Genomic DNA, 21936 nt, shown 5'->3' on the forward strand with positions numbered 1-21936 from the left:
TCACAATTTGGTCACACTAGCTCAGGCATGTTTTTGGGAGAAATGTTGCAGGTTGGCAGTAAGAAGCACAGGTCCTGACAAAGCATTGGGCCTTTACAGTGCATGGTAGCGAACATCTACACTGAAAGGTGGGGACACTCACAAATGCCTACCAAGCTGCACTTCTTAAACTGTAGATACCTTCCCACTCACCCATCTAAGACAGTTCTCTTTACTACTCACTAGATGTCCTAGTTCACCATGGTGGCAGATCTTTTTAATTGGTTTAGTAACCGCTGCTCTGCCTAACACCATTTGAGCTTTGTATGTTGTGATGCCAGTTTAATTTCTGTACCCTGCTAAATACAGACATGTCTTCATGTTCACCTCTTGTTAATCTGCAGAGGACTGAATGTAGTGTGACATGTCAAGATGAGAGAATGTACATTTCCTAAATCTAAAGCATGCATGATTGCCTCTTTTCAGTTACACAAATAAGTATGATTAACCTCATACATAATTATACAGCCTTTTACTTCTTAAAATGGACATCCCTGTACCAGTTTTCTGCCATTTTTAAATTCATAACTGGTAATGTTACATAACCTAATAAATAAATTACACAGTACCAAATAAGTGGTTTTATTTTAAAATATTTATAAATACCCATTACAGAACATCTTGACAAAGACAAACAGTAATAAAAATACAAAATGCCTTTAAGGAAATGTTTGACAATGCTACACCTGATCCTCATCACTTAGGTAGTCATAAAAACAATGTGTCCAATAAAGAGGGCTGAGGCTCACGGTTAAAATTCCTTTTAGTAATTCTGCCATTTCAGCAGGATCTGTGGGTCTGTGCAGTCTGCTGATGAATGTCAGAGCCCCATGATTTCCACTGTCCATATCACAGATGAACATGCCTGAATGAGATTAAATTAATTTTTTCATGTTAATGCATAGTTATTGCAGCCAATCACTGATTTCTGGTTGGTTTGGCATTACTGAACAGCACTGTATTCCACCCGACAGTCAACCCTGCTTCCAGAGCATATTTTATATCAGACCTTTACATCAAAGCTGATTTTATGCTGTGCAACTGTGGTGGAGTCTTTCCCTTTATACCAAACATTTTAGTGAGGATGTAGAGTCTGGGAGTCTCCTGTGAGTCAAGACCAGTCCCACCAGACCAGACTGAAGGGGGTGGGGCATCTGAGGTGAACTGGTGAATGTCTAGACTGTCACAAGTGATGGTCTGGACAGAGAGAAAGAGAGCTGCATTTATAGTCCAGCAACAACAGCTCCGTTCACTACTGGAAGCCACAATATGCAAGGACTCAGCTGCAAGGTGGTGGAAATATATTTTAGATATTACTTGTAAAACAAAAACAACAAGTGGGTGGGCTCAGATCAAATGGTAGAAGCATGCACTGCGCAAGAGGGGATATATTTGACAGAAATGCATTTTGGCATGCAAGTCAGATGTCAAAGAAAATCCTAACCTTGCAGGAGGCCTCTTTGTGCAGTAAAGCCATTTTCGTTTTCCTCTGCCTCTTGTACGGGAAATCCTGCAAGAATTAGAACAAGATATCGGCACACAGCGGGCTCCAAAACACACTGGTGCATCCAACTTTGCGTCTCTCCAGGCCTAGCCTTCCGTTCATTATTTACCTCATTGTGAACATAATCCAGCACGTTTACAGAACATTAAAATGTCACAGGATACTCACCTTCAGGGCTGGATTTGGTTTACAACATTAATAAAAGGATTCAAATGTAATAACTTACCGTTTTGTATATCTAGAGGTCTTTTTTTCCCCTTAAAACAAAAAAAAAATCATAATTTGCACTCACCACAGCCATTGCTCAACACATCTCTGTTGCAGATTTCATTGGCCAGACGCTCGAAGTACTCAGGCAGGTCAGCGTACTCGTTGCCATAAGAAATGACCTTAATGCCTTTGTCAAGCATGTTGTCACGGAGCTTCTTGAACTCTCCCACATTCTCTCGGCGCACCAGCATGAAATGCTCCAGGTCTGACTTGTGCTTGACAGCCTCTAGAAACAGTGCCTGGAAGGTGGTGTCGTCCACTGTGCGCCCACAGCCCAGGAACACAAACGACTTGGTCTCATAGAGCTTCTGGATCTCCCTCTGCAACAGAGGCCGACAGGCCAGAGAAGTACGCTCAGGCAGAGCAGACCGCTTACAGACAAGAGACTGCTCAAGGAGAGTAGAATGCTCCCTGCAGTGTGTCCACCAGCCAGCACACTCACCCAGATCTCAGTGTGACATCTGCAATACAGCTGCTCTCACACACTTTTTGCTTTTCAACCAGTCATGGCCAGTGCACTGGAAAGTCTAAAAAACTAATTCAATGAATCGTCTACTTATCAGACCCTTCAGCAAGAATTATATTAACCTCTGTAACAGAATCGAAAATGACCTTCAAAAGGCATTTTATATAATAACTCTGTACTCCAGAACCTTGCATTTGAAAAGCTCCAATGATGAGTGGAAGTACAAATTACAATATTTATACTATATTGTGAACCTGTTGGAATGATTTAGACATGAATAGCTCCTAGAATGTGATGATCTTTCTCTTAGTCAAAATAATAAATAGACCGTTACATTTAACAAGCAAAACAAAATTTAACCTCGACATATCTTTACTGAACAACCAAAGTCAATAGAAAAAAAAAAAAAGAATGTACACTCCTCCATTTAGTAACTAGTTTAATCTGCTTAATTGGCCATCGATTGCTTTCTGCAGCTGCACAGAAGTCTTTTGTGGGATTCACTTCGTGAATATTTGCGGGATTTCTTGCTCTAGGATATCCTACCCCAGATTATACCAAACAGGAATGCACAGGACTGACTTGTCCTTTACAAAATACCTCAGTCAGTCCACAAAATGTTCTCAGTGCTGCCAAACCTGCAAGTTGGTCTTTAGCAAAACTAAGCACCAGATTAATAAGAGTAATAGACATAGCAATTCATTATATTGTTGATGCCGATGGCGGACCGTCAGATATGCAGCATTCGGATTTGCAGTCAACGGGTGTTAATGGTATTCGGAAATGTAGCTAAATAAAAATCACATACAGCAGAATTGCATTGATAAACCAAGAAAAACAGTCCTCAACTTCTTCCCTATATGGTACGGTGGACTAATAACAGTCCAAATCCATAGAAAACCTATTGCAACACTTTTCTTGGCTCTCTGATACGTCTTTTGATTGGCCCACATGACACTCAAAGTATTTTGAATGACCATATCACACTTGCCCAGAACTTTGATGAGCAAGTAATCAAAATTGCACAACTTTTGCAGGACATGTCAAACCTACAGCACAGTTAAATGGCAACCCTATTAAAATTGTCCCATTTTCACCCAATCATGGCTGGGTTTCCCAAAAGCATCCAACACTAAGATCATTGTTAAATGGTAGAGCAAGTATCACACTGAACACTTTTATTTAAGATGATCTTAACAGTACAGTGCTTTTTGGGAAACAGAGTCGAGTTTCATAAAGGTTTAAACTTTTTCTTCAGTTTAAAGTGTTCTTTGTTGTTTGTAAAAGAAGATAAGGTTACATTTTAAGAGAGTCATTTATGCAGAAAACTGTATATGTCTTACATCTGATAGCTACTGCAAAACATTAGATTCCAGAGGTTTGTCATGAATCTACTGACATCAGTACAAGTGATTAAGAGGTTGATCAGAAGATTAAGTGACAGACTCCCATGATTCACATGTGCCGTGTCACTGAGTGGATGGGTGTTGTAAACAGCACCAGGATATTCCACTTCTGCAGTAATTTCGATGTGAGCAAACCGATAGCAGATTACAGCACTGAGGAGGGTCTAAATCGACCTGCTGGACTCTGTCTGCTGAAAAGATAGTGAGAAGTAGATAAGACAAAGCCTCCGTTTACCATGACTTCTGTGTTTCTCAGAACATTCTGGTAGCCAGCAGGATGCAGTACAATGCCGCTGGGGTTTGTGTAAACACCATGGATATGGAGTACACTCAGTCTCCTCTTCTCCTGAGCCCATTCCAGGACCTACACACACACACAAAAAAACACAACCAAGTTTCCTAATTCATTTTATTTTAAACACCTTTGGCCAAGATCATCTGTGATCAATGCCTGATTGAGACATTGCAAACATCTATACTTTAGGTATCAAGCATGTAATAAAAACAGTCAACCTATAAAAACCAATATCATTAATACCTAATAAAACAAATATCCAAATTATTAACTAATATTTTATCAGATTAAGAAAAAAGTCCAAGCCCAGACACAGGTGCATCGGACTGGAGATCTACCTTCTTCTCGTCTGTAAGGTCCAGGGACTCTAGCTTGGTGCCCTGGTGGGCTGCATAGATCTCCAGCAGATTGTCGAAGTTTGTGGTGAGGACCAAAGCGCCGCTTTCCATCAGCTGCAGGACAGAGCGCAGCAGGTGCTTCCCCGCGTGCTCCATCTTGCACTCGAGGTCATCGAACACCTCATACAGGCAGTCCTTGAAGAAGGTGGAACGAACGTTCCCCGTCCGCTGTACACAACAGAATGGGATGCAACAGTGTAACAATTAAATGCTGAACTACAACACTTGGACCCTCTCAGCTGGACCACCGCAACCACGGCATGAAAAACGATTGTACTTCTATAGTAATTAGGACATATATTACTATGTACAGTGAAAGGTATATTAATTACAACAACCAAGAATACTTCTGGATGCCAGTGTGTCAAACAGGAGTTCATTTACAGCTACATTCTAGAGACTGCACTTTGAAATAATATTTCACACCTAAACTGACAGCATCCAGTTTATAAATGCAATCCCCCTGCAGGCATTAAGATAAATGATATGTTCTTGAAAGATCTGAACATATGTACACAGCACATAGCGATGAGCTCAGCTGGAGAATTATTAAAAGCCAAGCACACAGCAAGAGCAAACACACAAAACACTGCTTTTAAATGACAAACACCCATAGGTCTGATATCTTTACACACAACAAAATAAGGGGTGTGAGGCAGCAAACAACAAAAACAATGTCTGGAGGAGAAACTTTTATACTCATTGCAGATATCGCTGCATTGAAGAAAATGTCAAGTCGCATTTATCCTTACTTTTAGTTTTAGTTTTAATCAGTGCCATCTCATGGACATTTGACACAAGTAGGCACCAAGTAGACAGTCAATGAAAATTCAGTAGGCAGTAAGTGGACCCCAAGCGGGTATTAAATGGTCACCAAGTAGTAACAAAGCGGAAACTACATGGAAACCAAGTGGACACTGTGGAAAGTCATAGTCCATGATAACCAACAGAGGACATATGACATAATTCAGACAGTACAGATCTGGAGATCTGAGAATCTAGAGTGTAAAGACCTGCAAAAGCACAAATTCAGCACAGCGTTTTCACAACTTGCATGTTAACTTGCCTCCCCACAACAGTGGGATACATGTACTGAGTCCGCAGTGTATTGTATAACGTCAGCGTAGTCATGATGCATTCCTATGTTGGTACAAGAATATTAATTACATTTATTGCAATAATCTTCATTGCAACCATATATGCTAAAATAAGAACAATGTTATTACTTGGCACAGTTCTCTGAGCTGCCATTTTAATATTTCAGCTTACTTAAGTGTTTCATTATTGTGTACTGTAGTGCATGGTGTATTGTGTTCTATTCTAATTTTCAAAAGTTACACCAACACAGACAGTTAGACACTGCTTTAAGACTGCTGTGGCCCAGGAGGGCATGATCAGATCAGCTTCCTCCTTGCCTCTCAACTCTTTCTGCACATACGCTCCTGAGTTGACCTGCTAGTGCTATAGGATTTCAGGGAATTATACCAGGTCACTCTAAGCACCACAAACACATTCCCTATGTCAAGAACAAATGCTCTCTATTGGATATTGATGTATAGATGACAATGATCAGAAGCAAAGTCCAGCAGTTTATAAGGCTGTTCTTCGTTGTTGTAAGTACTATTTGCCAATAAATACATAGAAAATGACCAAATATGCAGTATGCAGATATTGTTCCCAAGCTGTTTTACAAGACTGCCTGTTAAGGCCCCTGCCAAAAAAAAAAAAGAACCCACCAAACAGAAAAAAGAGGGGGGGGGGGGGTTTAAAAATGGAAAACCAGGGATAAAGTGCAGAGCTGCTTTTCCACCCAGTGCCAATAGAAGGTGCAATCACTCTGCAGCTTGAAGGTAGTGAATCATATGTTCATGTGCTTATGTCAACACAAGTAAGGCTTACATCAGTTTGATATCAACAACTGACTGGTTTCAGTTCATTTACAATGCAAAGTTAAGATACTATCTTATTTTGATTAAACATTTAATACTTTAATGAGCTTTTGGATGGAGGTGGATTAATCCAACACCACATCTTTCCCAGAATACACTCAACTGTGCAGTCATGGCAAACATGCCATCTGTGTTCCTCCAGTCAAAATAAGTTCTTAGAATGCACTGCAAATTTTTATTTTTATTTTTTTTTAAACAGCAAAGTCATGGAAGGAGGCCAGCTATTCCTTTATTTAGACTTTGCAAATGCTTGAGTTGAAACTGAAAAGGGGCAGATTATAGGAAAGGTCCTTTTCAGTATTAATAATTGGAAATAAACTGTGACTATAGGAACTAATGGCCAGCTTTACAAAGCCCTGTTGATCAATATCAATGAAGAAAAATGGCTAAAAGTAACAAAAATGACCCCCCCAAAAAAATAAAACCCTATGGTCCAGACCTAAGGTGAAAGGTCAGTCTACTAAGGAACAGACAGCTATTACTTGAGCATTTATTATCCCAGTCTGCATTTCCAAATGAGCTCAGACCCATCCTGTCTCTAAGGAGCATTTGGGAAACAAGATGAAATGCACCATTCCATGCGGAAAGCTCTTTACCGGAGAGAGTTTCTGGATTAGATCGTGGGCCACATGCACAAGGTTCTTGTCCTCCTGCAAGCTCTTCTGGAAGCGACGGCTCTCCTCCTCCTCTAGCAGGTCAAAGTCATTTGCAGCGTCCAGCAGTGCCTGGATCAAACCCTTCCAGGACCGCAGAGCGGGGACCTGTGGAGCCACCGCTGAGCTCACTCCTGTGCCAATCACCAGCACCAGCTCAGGGGCACGCTTCGTCTTCAGGCTGGGTAATAACTTTCTGTGGGGAAATAAGCAGGAACAAATAGGCACGAAGTGTATATATGAAATCAAAGGGAAAGCTGTGTCTATAGGGGGTTAATTGTAACTGTTTTTAATGTTTCTTTGTTGTCATTTGTTTTGGGTTTGTTAGGTTTTATTTTTTTCTACTGCACCGATAAAGGGAAACCCTCAAACACAGTCATGTTATAAAGAAAAACTAAAACACTCCCATGTAAGGTACGTAAAATGATCTTACAAAGATGAACTCATTTTAATGTCAACTAATGAATGAGAGTTGTTCTCAGTACAGCCTTGTCATAGCTATGGGACTGAAATACAGATTAGTCCTTGGGATTCACTTTTTTTTTCCTTTTTTTTTGGATGAAAAAGATTTACTTTGTTAGAGACTATAATAACAGAGTATAAAAGTTAAAAAGGTGAAAGCCATATTTTGTTCTTCTTCGCTAGCCTTAATTCTTACCTGGCCTTTTTGGACGCTGTAACACCCTCCTCTGAGTCAGGGGCAGGTCGCTTCTCTGTCTTAACCACCACAACGGAGGCCATTCGACTCCTATAAAAGAGGTGTGTCAAAACATATGTCGCTAATTGGAACGGTGAGTGGTAAGGAGGCGGACGCATGTGCGGAGAAGAGCGAGATTAATTAGGGGCAAATCCAGATTCAGAGTCGTTAGGGTAGTCCAGGGTCACAGAGCCAACATAGAGATTCCGAGAATACATGACAACAAAGAAACAAAAGCACACGAAGGAAAACGGGGGAAGCAGGCTATAACAGAGGCTATGAAACGCGAAGGATGGGATAACCATACAGACTGGGAGGTACTGAGTACAAACTTACGGGTACGGTCTTTCAAAAACATACATCCATTCAATAAACAGCAAAGACACAGGGAACAAGACAGGATTAAAATACATGAAATTAATCAAGACTAGAAACGAGGAACAGATGTGGAAAACCAAACGAGGGGCGGAGAGAACAAAACTATGGAATGGAACACAAATACACACGACAGGGAAAACATGGCACAGGGAAACTGGGAGGGACTAACCGTGACACTAATGAACAAATGTCCAAATGTGTTAATTCAAATATAAACATATATTTATGCTACTGGACATAAATGCTCCTTCTAAAAGAATTTTGGTAAGACCTAAATTAATCACACTCTACAGCTAAGCAGTTTAATCCTTAATTGTTTTTCTCCACCAAGCCACTGAAAAGAAGGGATTGGGGAAGTGTACATTATCACTGCCTTTACATCCAATAATTGTAGGGCTTGCTGAATCAAACATAGTCAGCTAGCTAGCTTACGTATTAGTTATTAGTTACTTAACTTACTAGTTACCTACTAAATTATTAGTCCCTTGAATTACTGTAGCTACGTTCAGTCCCATTTCATCCACCTTGAATATATGCTTTATAGGCTGGTGCATATATTAAGTTAGCTACAGCGCTTAATATTGTTTACTTGAAGGAACTGTAGTTTAACAAGAGTCATTATAACGTAGTCATATGGTGACGTGTACGTTCTACCTACGAAAGTCTGTTTCAGACTTTCAAATAACTCTGATATTTTAAACATTACACTGATTTCACGCAGCCAGCAAACTTAAGTCCCCGAACAATAACCTATTCAGCGTTAGGCTTACATAGCTAGCGATAGTTGGCTAGCTAGCTAGCTAACAACCTATTTTAAATCGTTCTAGTTAGCTAGCTATTTAGGTTGCTATCTATTAAGTCGGTTGACAAACTGTTCGCGTTATCCATACTGTCTCACGGGTTATAGCTAAAAAAAAAATACAACATCGCTAGCTAACTATTTATATCACTCTTTTATCCTAGCAGCATCCCATCTTTGTTCAAAGCACAGTACAACCTTACGTTAGCTAACTAGGTTAGCTTATCTAAGTCAACTTACCAGGCAAAACACCTGTTGTGTTGGCAATATATGTACAATGAGCTATAAGGAAAGAAATTAAACACATGAATCAGCAAGCAGTGGGTTACTTGGCTCAAGTTAGGTAGGTCAGCTAACGCTAGTGAATACAAACCAGCAGGTGCTGTTGAACAATCTGATCAATAAAATATAGCTATTTAGCTAGCTAATAAGACAACAAACCTAGGCCATAAAGAAGAATAATTTAGATAGTTAACTAGCTAGCTAACCTAGCTAGCCTACTTGGCTACAAGTAAAGTTGGACTAAACAAATAAGATGCTAAATGCAGCTAACGCTGGCTAGCGAGCTAATTTAGCTATGCAGCTGCCACCAGATGTAGCGTTAACTGGCTAGTTATTACCCTCTAATACAGTAAACCGATCAGATAGCTAGAGTAAATGAACTAGTGATCAGATAGTTAAATTAACTAGTTAGAGATTTAACTAGCTAGCTAATTTAATTAGCCAAACTTCTCGAAAATGTCAAATTCTCTTACCCAGACGAAAACAAATTGATTCCTGTAATTTTGAATGTCAGATCAAAGATCCCTAAAATATTCCTTTTAGATGTTCGAATCAGCTAAAGAAAAATGTTTTGTCTTTGAAACCAATAGCTAAGTCATTTGCTTTACATAAGTATTCATTACTTACTTTAACTAACGGACGGTTTGCTGTCCTAACTGTAACTTATGTTAGCTATGTAGCTACTTGCCATAGATGACTCTGATCACCACCCCGTTCGCTTACATGTGCCGACGCTGTGAAGAAGTAGCGGCTTTGTGTAACGTTTTTCAGTAAAATAACCTAAACACTGCAGAAAATTCGCGCTAACTCGTTCGTCCGTTTCTTACTGACTCAAATTAAACACAAGTTGAGAGACCCACATTTTTTAACTCCACCTTCCTTGTTTAAAAAAAGAGTAGACGAGGGAGGGGGAGACAGTTCTATAACCCGCCAGGTTTAAGGTTTTATATTTTGTTAGCCATATCTCTTCGAAGTGTCACTGAACAAGGATCCAGTACTGGAGCCGTTATATCTCAAGAACGCAAGACACGCAAGTTAATTGATTAGTTAGCAAATTGGGAAGTACAGTTTAAAAAAATGTATAACAGCGTCCCTAAGTCATTTTCACAAGGCCTGAAGTCCATTTTTGAATTTTCAGTATTGTAAGTGATGGCGAAAATCACTTTAAGTATTTTTGGGAGACAGGAAAAATCAACAGATGGTGTGAGTGAAAACTGGACCTTTCAGTTGTACCTTTTATAACAGTCTAGTGTCACCAAAGGCAGACGATGTGCTCATTTAACTGAGGAGACATAATGTTGAAACCCCCACCCCACAATAAACTAGTTAATAGTACGCCGTGCACCGTTTTGGCCATGACATGGTGTACCCATGTGAAATGAGGCAGCAATTGGTTTATAGCTCCTTTGCAGGGGGACAGTCGTGCATACCTGGGAATCTAGTCAGTTCATTACGCTGATTTGACCCCTGTTGCACGAGGCTGTTCAAACAAATGTATACAACTTCCATCAATTGATCTTAGTTGTTTTACTATGTTGAACTGAATCTTAATCTTTCACATGTATGATGAGGTACTAAGGTCCACCACAAATGTCCTTTCTACCACAAGATTAAAGTGATTTCTAATTACCCCATGCAGCAGACAGCAATAAATAATAAATGTTTCCTTCTGTCCATAACTGATGTCTCTGTGCAATTAAACTATTTCACACAGATGTAGCATGATTACAGGCCTTGGTTTTAGAATAGAGTATAATTTGGTTGGTTGGATGAAATGCATACAGGTGAAACTTGAATGAGGAATCAGCAAGCAGTCCTTTTGACAGTAATCTTATCCAGATGGCTGTTGTGTACTTCACTGCAATTTTGACATCTTTTTCATTATACTGCAGTTACTTCATGGAATTTTCACAAAGAAAGACAAACACACAGACATTTATTTTATTTTTATGTGAGACATCTTGCATTTTGCTGTGATGGCCGGTCCAGATTACACCAAAACATTTTCAACAGGACAGAGAGCAGGACTCTGACTTGTTCTTTACAAAATCCTCATTTATTTTGTCTGATCCACCTTGTTGATTTATTCCTGTGTAAATGATTATCCTTTCAAGTCTCTTTTAGATCACAGACACTTGTTTTCTGCCATCAAATTTCCTGAGATGAGTTGGAGCGTTGGTCTTTCAGTGCCTGCAAGATGTCCAGGTTCTGAGGCATCAAAGCAGTTCCTCATTATTGTAATCTCCCCACAAGCTGCATAGCTGAAGCGAGGTTTTGGGTTTCACATGGTTTGGGCAGATGGATAAATCTTTGGAAATCATTTCAATGACATTCCCTGTTAAAACTAGTTGTCCAGTAAAGATATATTGAAGTTAACCAAGTACCTTTATTTAGTATTGTTATATGATAAAACCTAGCTCACATTTAAGGGTCCATCCATCCAGTTTCTATCATTGTTTAATCAAACAAGGGAGTAAAGGAAGAATTATAATCTGTATTTAGATAGGAGATCTGCACTTGTGTTAAAGTTAACACATCATAATTTATGGTAATGTGCTGCATTGTGATAATGCAGGTCTAACAGTGAGTAGTCATTCATAGAACTGGAATTAAACTTGATTAATGCTGAGTTGTGAACAAGATGAGCTTTACATTCAGTATCTAGAAGCACACTACCTTCTACATATAACTGTCATACTGTATTTTAACAGACATTAAATCATTTCTCAACAATTCCCAGTTGCAGCGACACTTCTAATATTACCATTATTTTTGTTTTAAAATTCACAATTCCCTTTAAGTTACCAGATTTTAAAGTTGTAAATATTACAATTCTCCTAAATAAAAACAGGAACTACAAAAGCAAAGTCTGAGCAGCCAAATAAGAAACGGTGTACTGCCAACTATGTGTGTGCAGGCCACCTTTAGGCTCCAGACTGGGGAAGGGTTAGGGGCTCTTTTGGCAGATCCCTGGACTGGGTGTTTCTACACAGAGATTGAGCCATCCCTGAAGTTGCTTTTCCCAATGAGAACATTCAGCAGCACAGATTTTCCATCTCTACACTCCCTCTGCGCCTCTTTTACAATGTCACCAAGCTGCACCTCATCTTCACGCCCAATCAGGTGACCTTTGCCTCCATAGCCTTCAGCAACAATGTGATAGTCTACATAAAAAGGGGGATAAAAAGTTTAAGATAACTTAGATGATCAATCACAATAGCAGCTTGCAAGTAACGTGTATATTTAAGTGAACATATTTACAGAGAGTAACTTTAGGTTACAAGAAAGATTTGCATCTATGATGAGATGTCCCCAAGTTTACTGAACTACAGTAAATAATACACTAAAGCAGTCAGCTGGATTCAGAGTCTAGGCCCAATACAAATTTGTTATTTCTTCTATTTATTTATTTTTAAAGCAGACCAACTGGACCAAAAGGTCTAGAAATTGTTCTTTTGGTAGAAATGTTGTTAAAAATAAATAAATAAAACACACACACACACACACACACACACACACACACACACACACCGCTTTTAATTTTGGAGGAGTGTGTAGATAGATGGTACAGCAATAATAAACCCGATAAAAGATTACTACAACCTTACAGATATATAAATTAGAGACATCACTATATAGAGGGAATACATAAACAGTCATGCCCTCATCATTTCTCTTTCACTACTACTATGCAAAAGGCCAAAGATAACAGTAGATTACCTGTAAAGGCAAGAACACAGGCCACACTGCTGCCCAGAATGGGCACTTGCTCTCTAGAGATCTGACTCCAGCATGCATCATTTCCCACTAGTGCAATCACAGGTGTCTGACAGTGAAGAAAGACCGGGGTTAATCACAAACAATTGGGCAGAGAAAGGGTTTGCAAGAAAGCGACGGTGAATTTGTTAAACTCCGCAGAGTGTGCCATACTGCAAACAGCTTTCATGGTTATGAGGTTAGTGTGAGCAAACAGCAAAGGACATGATGGACACAATTGTCAAATTAGTAAATAATAAAACATTATAACAAGAATAATAATAATAATTAATAAACAATACAATAATAAACAATAATATATTAAAACATTTTAATAAATGTATTATGTGTTATTGTCGCTAACGTGTAGCTTTGGGTGGTTGCTAACAATCATTATTATTGATACCTTGTGTCTCGTGAAAGTATCAAATTCTGCCACACTGTATCCTAGGGAACCATCACCATAAACAATCCATACCTGTGAATGAGACATTTAGTTCCCAGAAAACAGGTTTCATATGGATCAAATACAAAGACCACATTATCATGGACAGCAGGAGATGTCGTCAGCGTGCATCAACATTACTTCCCCCTCTGAATATTACTTCCCACCCTCACAGAGAGGTGAAGTGAATTTAGTAATGTTTGTGTCTTACCTCTGCGTCGGGACGGCAGAGTTTAGCTCCAAGGGCAAATCCACCCCCCACACCAAGAGTCCCAAAAGCCCCTACAGGGAACACAAGCTGATGTTCATGGATTAGGTGGAAATCCTGAATTAGTGCTATTTGAACTGTGTTTGCATGGGGGTGGTACAATCAAAAACCCAAGCAATAAGCTTGTATCTACCAGTCAGTAATAATACTGTTATAATGCAGTAATAATACTTCTCACACAAACATGGCCGAAATATGGTAATTGTGATGTTACTTATTATGAAACATATGGATGAGCATGCATGTGAAATTGTCAAACTTATGGCTGCATGATTTTAACAAACCTGTATGACCATATGAAGGCCCCTAAAACCTCAAAATGTTCACTCAACATTCATCACTGTTCATGGTGCTCTCAGCACACAGGGACAATGTCTGTCACTGGCATCTTACAGCCATTTGTACTGTCCATATTAAATAACAATTAATAAACAATACATGAGACCATCAAGAAATACTGTACATACTATAGATATTTTATCATAAGTTTCCTCAGTTGTCAAGTCAACTTTGATTCAGCAAAGGTTGGAGGTACAACGAACTCCATGTTTTACAGTGACCAGTCATATTATATGGTGCCTATTTTGCTTCACTTGTGTATTGTGGTTCTGGTTCTGACCTGGGTCTAGCCAGCTGAGTGGTCCTCGCGGTCTCATGATATAGGCAGCAGTGCCTACAAAGTCTCCGCCATCTGTGACAATAATGCTGTCCTCTGCCATGAGCTTGTCCACGTTGTACAGGACACTCAGTGGGTTCAGGTGCCGCTCGGTCCTCTCACTGGCCTTTGCTCTGCCAAAGATGAACATCAAGCATAATCAAAACAAAGACATGGACAGTGTCCCACCATGTGTTCGGTGCGATTCACACAAAAACTACATGAAATGTCAACTGTTCCCCCTGGTGGACAATCTTCAGCCTGCTTAACACAAGTAATTGACAATTTGACAATGAAAATAAATAGGCATAATAAATGCATGGTAGAGGGCATTAAGTGTTTGTTCTATTATAGTTCCTAACACAGCCGTGCCAGATCTGCAGCCCTTGATTACCTGGTTCATGTGCATGAGCACCTGGAACAAAAAAAAACAGACTGTCTGAGGTTTCCTGAGGACTGGATTCAGAACTTCAGCACTAACTCAGGTAGCTACATACATTTACCTATTAGCTGTCTCTTTGGTCCTGTCCCTGTCCTTGAGGCTTTGTGGCCATTCCTCAGGACATCTGTGTCCCGTTAGGCCCTTAGAAAGTCGCAGCAAAAAGGATCCAACGTCGCCTAAACAAGTCAATAATAATAATAATAATACAATATCATCTGTGTATGTGTGTGTGTGTGTGTGTGATATATATATAAAAGTAGGTTTACAACATGATTTACAAAATAAGAAAAATAAAGTCAAATAAAATAAATCGGAATAAATTAAGATGGTTTAAAGTGACCTTGGCAAAGGTAAATGAGGCAAACTGTCCTTTGTAGTGTAACTGAGGTCGTGTCGCACCTTGAATGGCCACTGTAGGCTTCCAGAACAGGTCAGAGTTCTTCAGTAGCTGAGTTCTGTCACGGTTCACTGCAATAATCTGACTCCGTCTACTAAGCACCTTACCATAACCCAGTCTGAAGTCACACACTGTGCCTATCACACAGCAAAATAAATAAATAATAATAAAAAAATTATAAGGCATCACATACACTTCATTGATTTTCAAGTAGTCAATTCATTCTACATTCTGAATATCCCTTAAAATAATGCACTTTTCCATGTCTTAAAGCACGAAGTATATCTCTTAATCTGTCCAGCAGATGGTGCTGATTCTCACCTGCCAGCAGCACCAAATCAGCTTCTTTCAGGGCGTCCCCCCTATTCTGTCTGATATGAAGAGGGCTGTCTCTACCCAGCATCCCTCGGGACATTCCACCCAGAAAGCAAGGAATGCCCAGAGACTCCAAAGCTTTCCTGGAACAAGGTGAAAACAAAAATTATAACAATCCACCTCTACAAGCCAGGAGTTTAAGCAACTCAATCCTCCCTTAGAGTATCAAGTTACAATTAAATGTCTGTTGTGTGTACTGTGTACTGCATACCAAAAATAGTGTAACAGATCATTTCACAGGCAGGGATAAGTAAAGAAGATTAGCCTGAAGTTATTTTAACCTCATTTAACCTCCACATAAATCTACCTGATGTCGTGGACAGGTGCTGGAGGTAGTGTTGCCTGGCTACCCAACAGGATCACTGGCTTCTTGGCTCTGCTTACAAGTTCCACACACCGTTGCACCTAGGGAAGGGAGAAAATGAGTCTGCTGTATTCAGCGGAAATGTCACTGATTACGACACTGATTATACCGCCACTGCTCAATAACATGTCTTCTCTTTCTCCTTTCTCCCCTCACCTCCTGGTCAGACGCTTGAGGGATGAGGACAGGGAGAGGGGAGAGCTCCCTTGGTTCCCATGCACCAGCAAACAGGTTCGTCAAGTGGTTCTTCAGATACCTACCAGAAAACAAAGTTCAAAATGGTCAATTCAGGAAAGGATTCAACCTGTAAATCGATCATTAAACCCATCATTCAAAACACTTTATGGAAGAAATTCAAAAACTGAAACAGCACTACAATTTTTTCTAAACAAAAACAGAAAAATGAACTTCAGGCATTTCATAGTGAAAAGGGGTATTTTAAGACCATGTTTAATTGCAAGTTTTCATTCCAACTCACTTTAGATTTATTAGCATTTTTTGTTTATTTATAGTCTTTGTCTTTACAGGCAAAGAGGTGGTGTGACCTATAACACTGTAAAATGTGATGACACCTTGTCATACCATGCAGTTATTTTCCCCATGATTCCCTTGGGAATGTTTTTAGGAGAAACTTCTTTCTCCACCAGATGATATGGATAGAGTGTGTCTATGGGAAACTCGACAAACACAGGGCCTAAAAACAGACAAAGCTGAACATCAGATCACAAAACAGAAAAAATATATTTACCTCCTGTAATAATAAAGTGGTGTTTTTCATCTTTTTACAGCATATTTGTCCAATGGGCTTTGCACAATTAGGAGGCAAGATATCTCTGGTTGTGGTTTATTGCTTTTTTTAAAATCTGCATTATTCTTGCCAAGTAGCTATCCCAAAATTTCACTATGTGAGCCCTCACTGGTTGAGTTAATTCTATGACTGTGTTAATATGCCTGTTGAGACATTTGGTCTTGGGTGGATTAAATTTAACTCGAGCACAGCCTTCACATCTTTTATGGGGTGAATAGTATTCAATCCATCCTGCACCTTGAATTTTCATGGGTAACATTCATGGATGCTATGCAATAGAACATACACTTCACAATAATTTGTCATTATAATTCAGAGTCAGATTAATCTTATATGTATTAAAACCAAATTTTTGGCAATTTTCTAAAAGTACAGCTCAAATATTATTTCAAGTTGGGCCAGTAACTAAAATGTCACTTTAATCTCCATTTAGTTTCAAAGAAATTATTGACATCCAATGTATAATGCTATTCCAGGTGATAAATGGGGGATTTAGAGCACTGGACTCTTTAGGAACCATAGAGATAATTGTGTCACCTGCATAAATGTAGACATTGGAACCATGCTCACAGATAATTCTTCAGAGCAGTACTTCTCAAATGAAGAGAAGAGGACCAAGAATTGATCCCTGTGAAACACCATGTGTAATCTATGCTTTTTCAGATACCGAATCACCCAAGTTAATAATTGTCTATTTGTTAAGGAAATGTTTAAGAAAACTGGGGCAAGAAAAATAAATAAAATAAATAAAATGTTATGGTCTAATGTCAAAAGTTACAATGAGGTCCAAAAGAAGAATGTTAACAAAAGGTAGGCTTGGCTTTCCTCCTGCACAATAATTTTTTACACACAATATTTTCCTCTTATGATGATATCCAGGACAGTATTTAACCTATTAGTAAAATGATTTACAAGATCTCTATGAAGGATTTCGGTTTTCCTATCATGAAGTTACCTAGTGGTAGTAAGAGAACAGATAAGACACTCAGATAAGTGGTGAAACAGCTTCAGAATCGTAGCACCTTGACTCACTACCACGAGCTTAACTTTGCTTTGAAAAGTGGTGGGGACAAGAATGCAGGCCAGTTGTTGCATTCGATTCAGTTGCACCTCAAATTTGCATGCATGCAGGTTCTCGGGGATGAATGTTCACTGAAAGGAAAAGGTTTGTGAAAGGTTGTATGGCCTGTTTGTCAAGCTTATTCGCACTGAACAATACAAGAAATATCAGTTCTATGGTTTAAAATATATTTAGTACAATTGTTTCCTATTTATTTTGATTTGAAAAGTCATTTGTTTCAGCAGTCATAACTTTCCAGCATCTGTTCTGTACTTCATCACAGAGCTCACATGTAATAACAGCCATTGGTCATATGACAAAGACCCAATTTATTTGGGCACATGCTCCAGTAAAGCTATACTGCTTTACATCTTAGCCTGGATTAGCACCACATGAATTCCCCACAGATACTATGAGGCAGAACAGGTATGCACAGTAAGAAAGAAATAGAAAAACAGAGAGAAGGGAAAGTACATAACTCTACTCCAAGACTGACTGGCAAACAAAGGGATTGGGCTGTACCCCTTAATACTGTAAATTTTGCAGAACAAACAGGAAAGTCTAGAAATGTCCCTTGTTGCCCAAACACAATTTTCAGCATGATCTTAGTGCCATTTTGGCAGACTGTTTGGACAAGTATCTGCAGCAAGCTGTTATAACAAATATTTTCAGAGTCCACTTTCAAAAGTGGTGGGGACAGCCATATCAGCATATGATACGCCTATGCTTTAAGAAATTACTAAACAAGTTACAATGTAACTGTCCTTCAAAACCAATTTTGAATATGCCGAATTTCATTGGAAAAGCCTGTTTTTTAACCCAACATCTCAAGGTGCATTGCGGGAGGGATACTCTAGCTGTGCTGCAGCGTACCTGGTGTGCCTGACTGGGCGATGGCCAGGGCTTTTCTTACAGTGGGAACAATCTCCCTCACTCTCCTCACAGATGTACAGAACTTGCAAAGAGGCTTGAAAAGTGACATCTGGTCAATGTCCTGTAGAGCACCTCGACCCTACACATACACAGACAGTGAAACACAATTTAACGGCAGTACAAGTACACTCAACTCAAACAAAGCTTTGTCCCAAAAGGTTTGTTTTGCATTAAGTGTAATGTGTATGTCTGGAAACACTAAGCCACCTCTCCTAAGCAAAGTGCTTTTACATTAACATTAATCAGGAGGACCTCACTGTTTAAAAAAGACATGCATTTTATAGTAAGACGTTGGTGGTCCACTATATAATGAAACACAAAAAAGTCTATGTCTATGAGAACATCTGGTTCACCACAGAATGATCGCACTGGTGAGAGCTCTAAGCAAAGTACTTGCAAATTGAAGAGCTGGAGAGCACCTGAGCCTCAACACCTGACAGAAGAATTTCAGTCTACAGCCGTCTCTGACGTTTTATGCACATGACAAACTTGACACTCAAACACATGATCTCTGTATGAGCATCATGCAAACAATTAGTCTGTCAAGTTCATTAAGCTTGTTTCATTCATGGTAGTGGTGTAATTTTTTTTAGATGAGACTCCTCCTTGCAGCGGAATTGGTTTGTTATATGCCCTGACTTAACAGGCTTTTCTGCAGCTCCTGACCTGAAGAAGAGTAGCGGCTGCTCCACCAATTAAAAGCACAGGTGACTCTGCCATCTGAGCATTTTTCACTGCTGTAATTGTGTTAGTGAGTCCCGGTCCTGCGGTTACTGCAGCCACACCCACTGTGCCTGCATGACAACACGATAACAGGGCATGCTGAAAGGAATCTCTAATTCATTTCACTAACCATCACCTCTTACACTAAAGTCTGAGTGCAAGGAACTTTTAGATTTGGGCTTCAACAAAACCTCATGGCTTTGGTTATATTAACTAACTGATTAACTTACTGAAGGGCACAAAAGTAGGAGTGTGATCACTGGGATCAAAACTACAAAATATTGGTTCATAGCAAAATGCAATGCAAAAATGAATCTTAAAGTATAATATGTAACATATATATATATATATATATAAATATAAATAAAAATAATCACACACACACACACAATCCTTAAATTAAATACACATATCTAGGCAACATAGATAATTTTACCTACAAAATATGCAACCCCTACCATGTATCCCATTTATCTATCTATCTATCTATCTATCTATTTAATTTTCCATGAATGTAAATACATCCTGAAGCTCAACATGAAATGGAACATTTTTACTCACCGGAGAGTCTTGCAACTGCATCGGCAGCAAACACAGCCGTGGCCTCGTGCCGAGTGTCCACAACACGGATGCCCAGTTTCTCACATGCCACAAGAACGGGTGAGATGTGTCCGCCGACCAGCGTGAAGATGAACCTGATGCCATGTGCACGAAGGACCTCAGCCACACTCTCGCCTCCATGCCGAGGGCTCTCCCTCTCCACCTGAGATGCATTACAGGAGTAATGAGTAAAAAAACCACACACACACAAATAATGCATGAAATCTAGATTAATATGAGGAAATCAATTAATCCTAAAATCTATCCTTAAAAAAATGAATAAATGGCAACCTATCTTGGGATCGAAAATTTGCCTAACTGCAAATTAGATGCTTTTGAACCTACCGGCATTCTGTGTGTACTTCTGTTCTTAATATACTTGAATTACACCCAATGACCACTTTATTATTATACACATCCACCTACAGTCATGTGACACTTTTTTCTCATAAGTGTACTACTTAGAGACTTTAGCCTGATGGCATGCAAACCTCATCAGTCTCCCTCTACCCTGTTCCTCACTGGTCACTTTCTGACCATAGGACAACTACTGAATGGATATTATTTGTGTGGCAGACCGTTCTTAACACTTACATGCTACTGGCATGGCAGTAGGTGTTTTACTGGTATAAATGTATCAGTCACAGTAGTATTGTAATAAGGCATTTCTAATAACCAAGCGCTTCTACTTAAAGCACATGAATGATACCCCTTCATATCATATCATATCACTTATATGAATGATACCTCTTACCAAAAACGGCCGAAACGGTAGCCAAGAATGTTGGAGAAATAGGTTAGCCATATTTCTTTCTTTCTTATTATTTGGTGGAGAGCTGAGTTCATAGTTTCTGCTTGCTGCTCTTAGGTAGCTCTTCTTAGGCAATACTGCTCTTCCGTGTGCAGGCCTATACATTTGACTTGCTGGTACAGATAATACATCTGATGGAATAGGCTAACCAGTCTTCTTGCACCAGGCCGGTTACATCAGGCTAACAGTAAACCTAATCTTATCACTTAAACATTAGATTTAGTCAATCTAAAGGTTAAAAAGAAGCTAGCTAATACAAACTGCTAGAAAAACCAAGTAGCCAACTAAAAGTTACATTGTAGGTTAGTTTAACCGGGGGAAATTATTCATTTATAAGTCACCGGTAGACAAAACCTAGCGACCTTATGTATAATTGAAACAGTGGCCCCGTAGCAGAACTAGGTTAGCTAAAAAATCAGTAAAGGTATATAATTAGCTAGATAAACTATCTTTTTACATATTCCCGTTATACTGGCAACGACACCGTACTGGTACATTTCACCGTGCATTTCTTCTTTCTCTACTGTCAAAAGCAGCTAACTCTAGCCATCTTAAAGTGCCCGTCAGTGAACTATAACCCAGCTAATTTAGTTAGCTAACGCTAGCATCGCGGCTAGCTGGCAGTTTCGCAAAATTAATTCTCATTAGCTAGCTAACATAATAACTACATAACGTTACCTTGTGAAATATCTGGTACAGCAAGCCAAGTTTGTAAACAGCAAACAGAACCATCCCCAGGGCGGCAGTAAAACAGCAACATACAGCCGCGCCGATGTCCATTTTGTAGGCAAGTTAGTGCTACCTAACTACAACGCAACGGACACCTGTTATTCAGTTTAGCTAAACATGGATCGACACAATAACCAAATTATGTTTGCTTTGGCTAAAGTAGGAAGGTAGCGTTAATAAAGTTTACTTCCAGCACACTTAGCTATTGGTTTTAAATAATACGCAAGTTGCTTGTCTATCACCATGCATCTTCTAAATTTCTCTGCTTTGCATCTGTTCAAACGGCAGCCGTTTTTCCCGTAATACCGTTTCAGATTAAAATGATCTGTGGACAAGATACTGTCGTTACCCTAGCTCTATCTTCAGCTAAATGCGCATGTGTGTCACACTCAAATCTAGTCAATGAGTCTCGGTTGAAGGAGTGTCCGTGTTCA

At 39.4% G+C, this 21936-nt stretch overlaps 2 protein-coding genes across 14 annotated transcripts; both read right to left on the minus strand.

The window, feature by feature from the left end:
- Positions 1 to 605: 605 nt before the first annotated feature.
- fam118b (family with sequence similarity 118 member B) lies at positions 606 to 10026 on the minus strand. Of its 10 annotated transcripts, none has more exons than XM_081715982.1 (9): positions 9860 to 10026; positions 9095 to 9136; positions 7639 to 7728; positions 6924 to 7176; positions 4319 to 4546; positions 3921 to 4049; positions 1836 to 2133; positions 1484 to 1549; positions 606 to 904 (listed from the first exon to the last, which is right to left on the minus strand). In XM_081715982.1, the coding sequence occupies exons 3-9, from the start codon at positions 7719 to 7721 to the stop codon at positions 720 to 722; spliced, it is 1242 nt and encodes a 413-aa protein (XP_081572108.1). In that variant the 5' UTR covers positions 7722 to 7728; positions 9095 to 9136; positions 9860 to 10026; the 3' UTR covers positions 606 to 719. The 10 variants fall into 10 exon arrangements, with proteins under 10 accessions (XP_081572108.1, XP_081572109.1, XP_081572110.1 ...); XM_081715983.1 differs by having other exon boundaries at positions 9825 to 10026; XM_081715984.1 differs by having other exon boundaries at positions 9764 to 10026.
- A 1037-nt stretch (positions 10027 to 11063) lies between these two features.
- Positions 11064 to 21857, minus strand: ilvbl (ilvB (bacterial acetolactate synthase)-like). 4 transcript variants are annotated; one of them, XM_027023691.3, is made up of 15 exons: positions 21452 to 21851; positions 19924 to 20125; positions 19306 to 19433; positions 18580 to 18718; positions 16421 to 16532; positions 15995 to 16094; positions 15782 to 15879; positions 15421 to 15557; positions 15102 to 15236; positions 14764 to 14878; positions 14225 to 14394; positions 13549 to 13619; positions 13299 to 13370; positions 12857 to 12962; positions 11064 to 12300 (listed from the first exon to the last, which is right to left on the minus strand). In XM_027023691.3, the coding sequence occupies exons 1-15, from the start codon at positions 21551 to 21553 to the stop codon at positions 12122 to 12124; spliced, it is 1866 nt and encodes a 621-aa protein (XP_026879492.3). In that variant the 5' UTR covers positions 21554 to 21851; the 3' UTR covers positions 11064 to 12121. The 4 variants fall into 4 exon arrangements, 3 of the variants coding, with proteins under 3 accessions (XP_026879492.3, XP_081572116.1, XP_081572115.1); XM_081715990.1 differs by lacking the exon at positions 19306 to 19433 and having other exon boundaries at positions 21452 to 21852; XM_081715989.1 differs by lacking the exons at positions 19306 to 19433; positions 21452 to 21851 and adding an exon at positions 20717 to 21429.
- Positions 21858 to 21936: the final 79 nt, after the last annotated feature.

The sequence above is a fragment of the Electrophorus electricus genome, chromosome 6 (assembly GCF_041902795.1).
Source record: "Electrophorus electricus isolate QZ-2024a chromosome 6, ASM4190279v1, whole genome shotgun sequence".
Taxonomy (NCBI): domain Eukaryota; kingdom Metazoa; phylum Chordata; class Actinopteri; order Gymnotiformes; family Gymnotidae; genus Electrophorus; species Electrophorus electricus.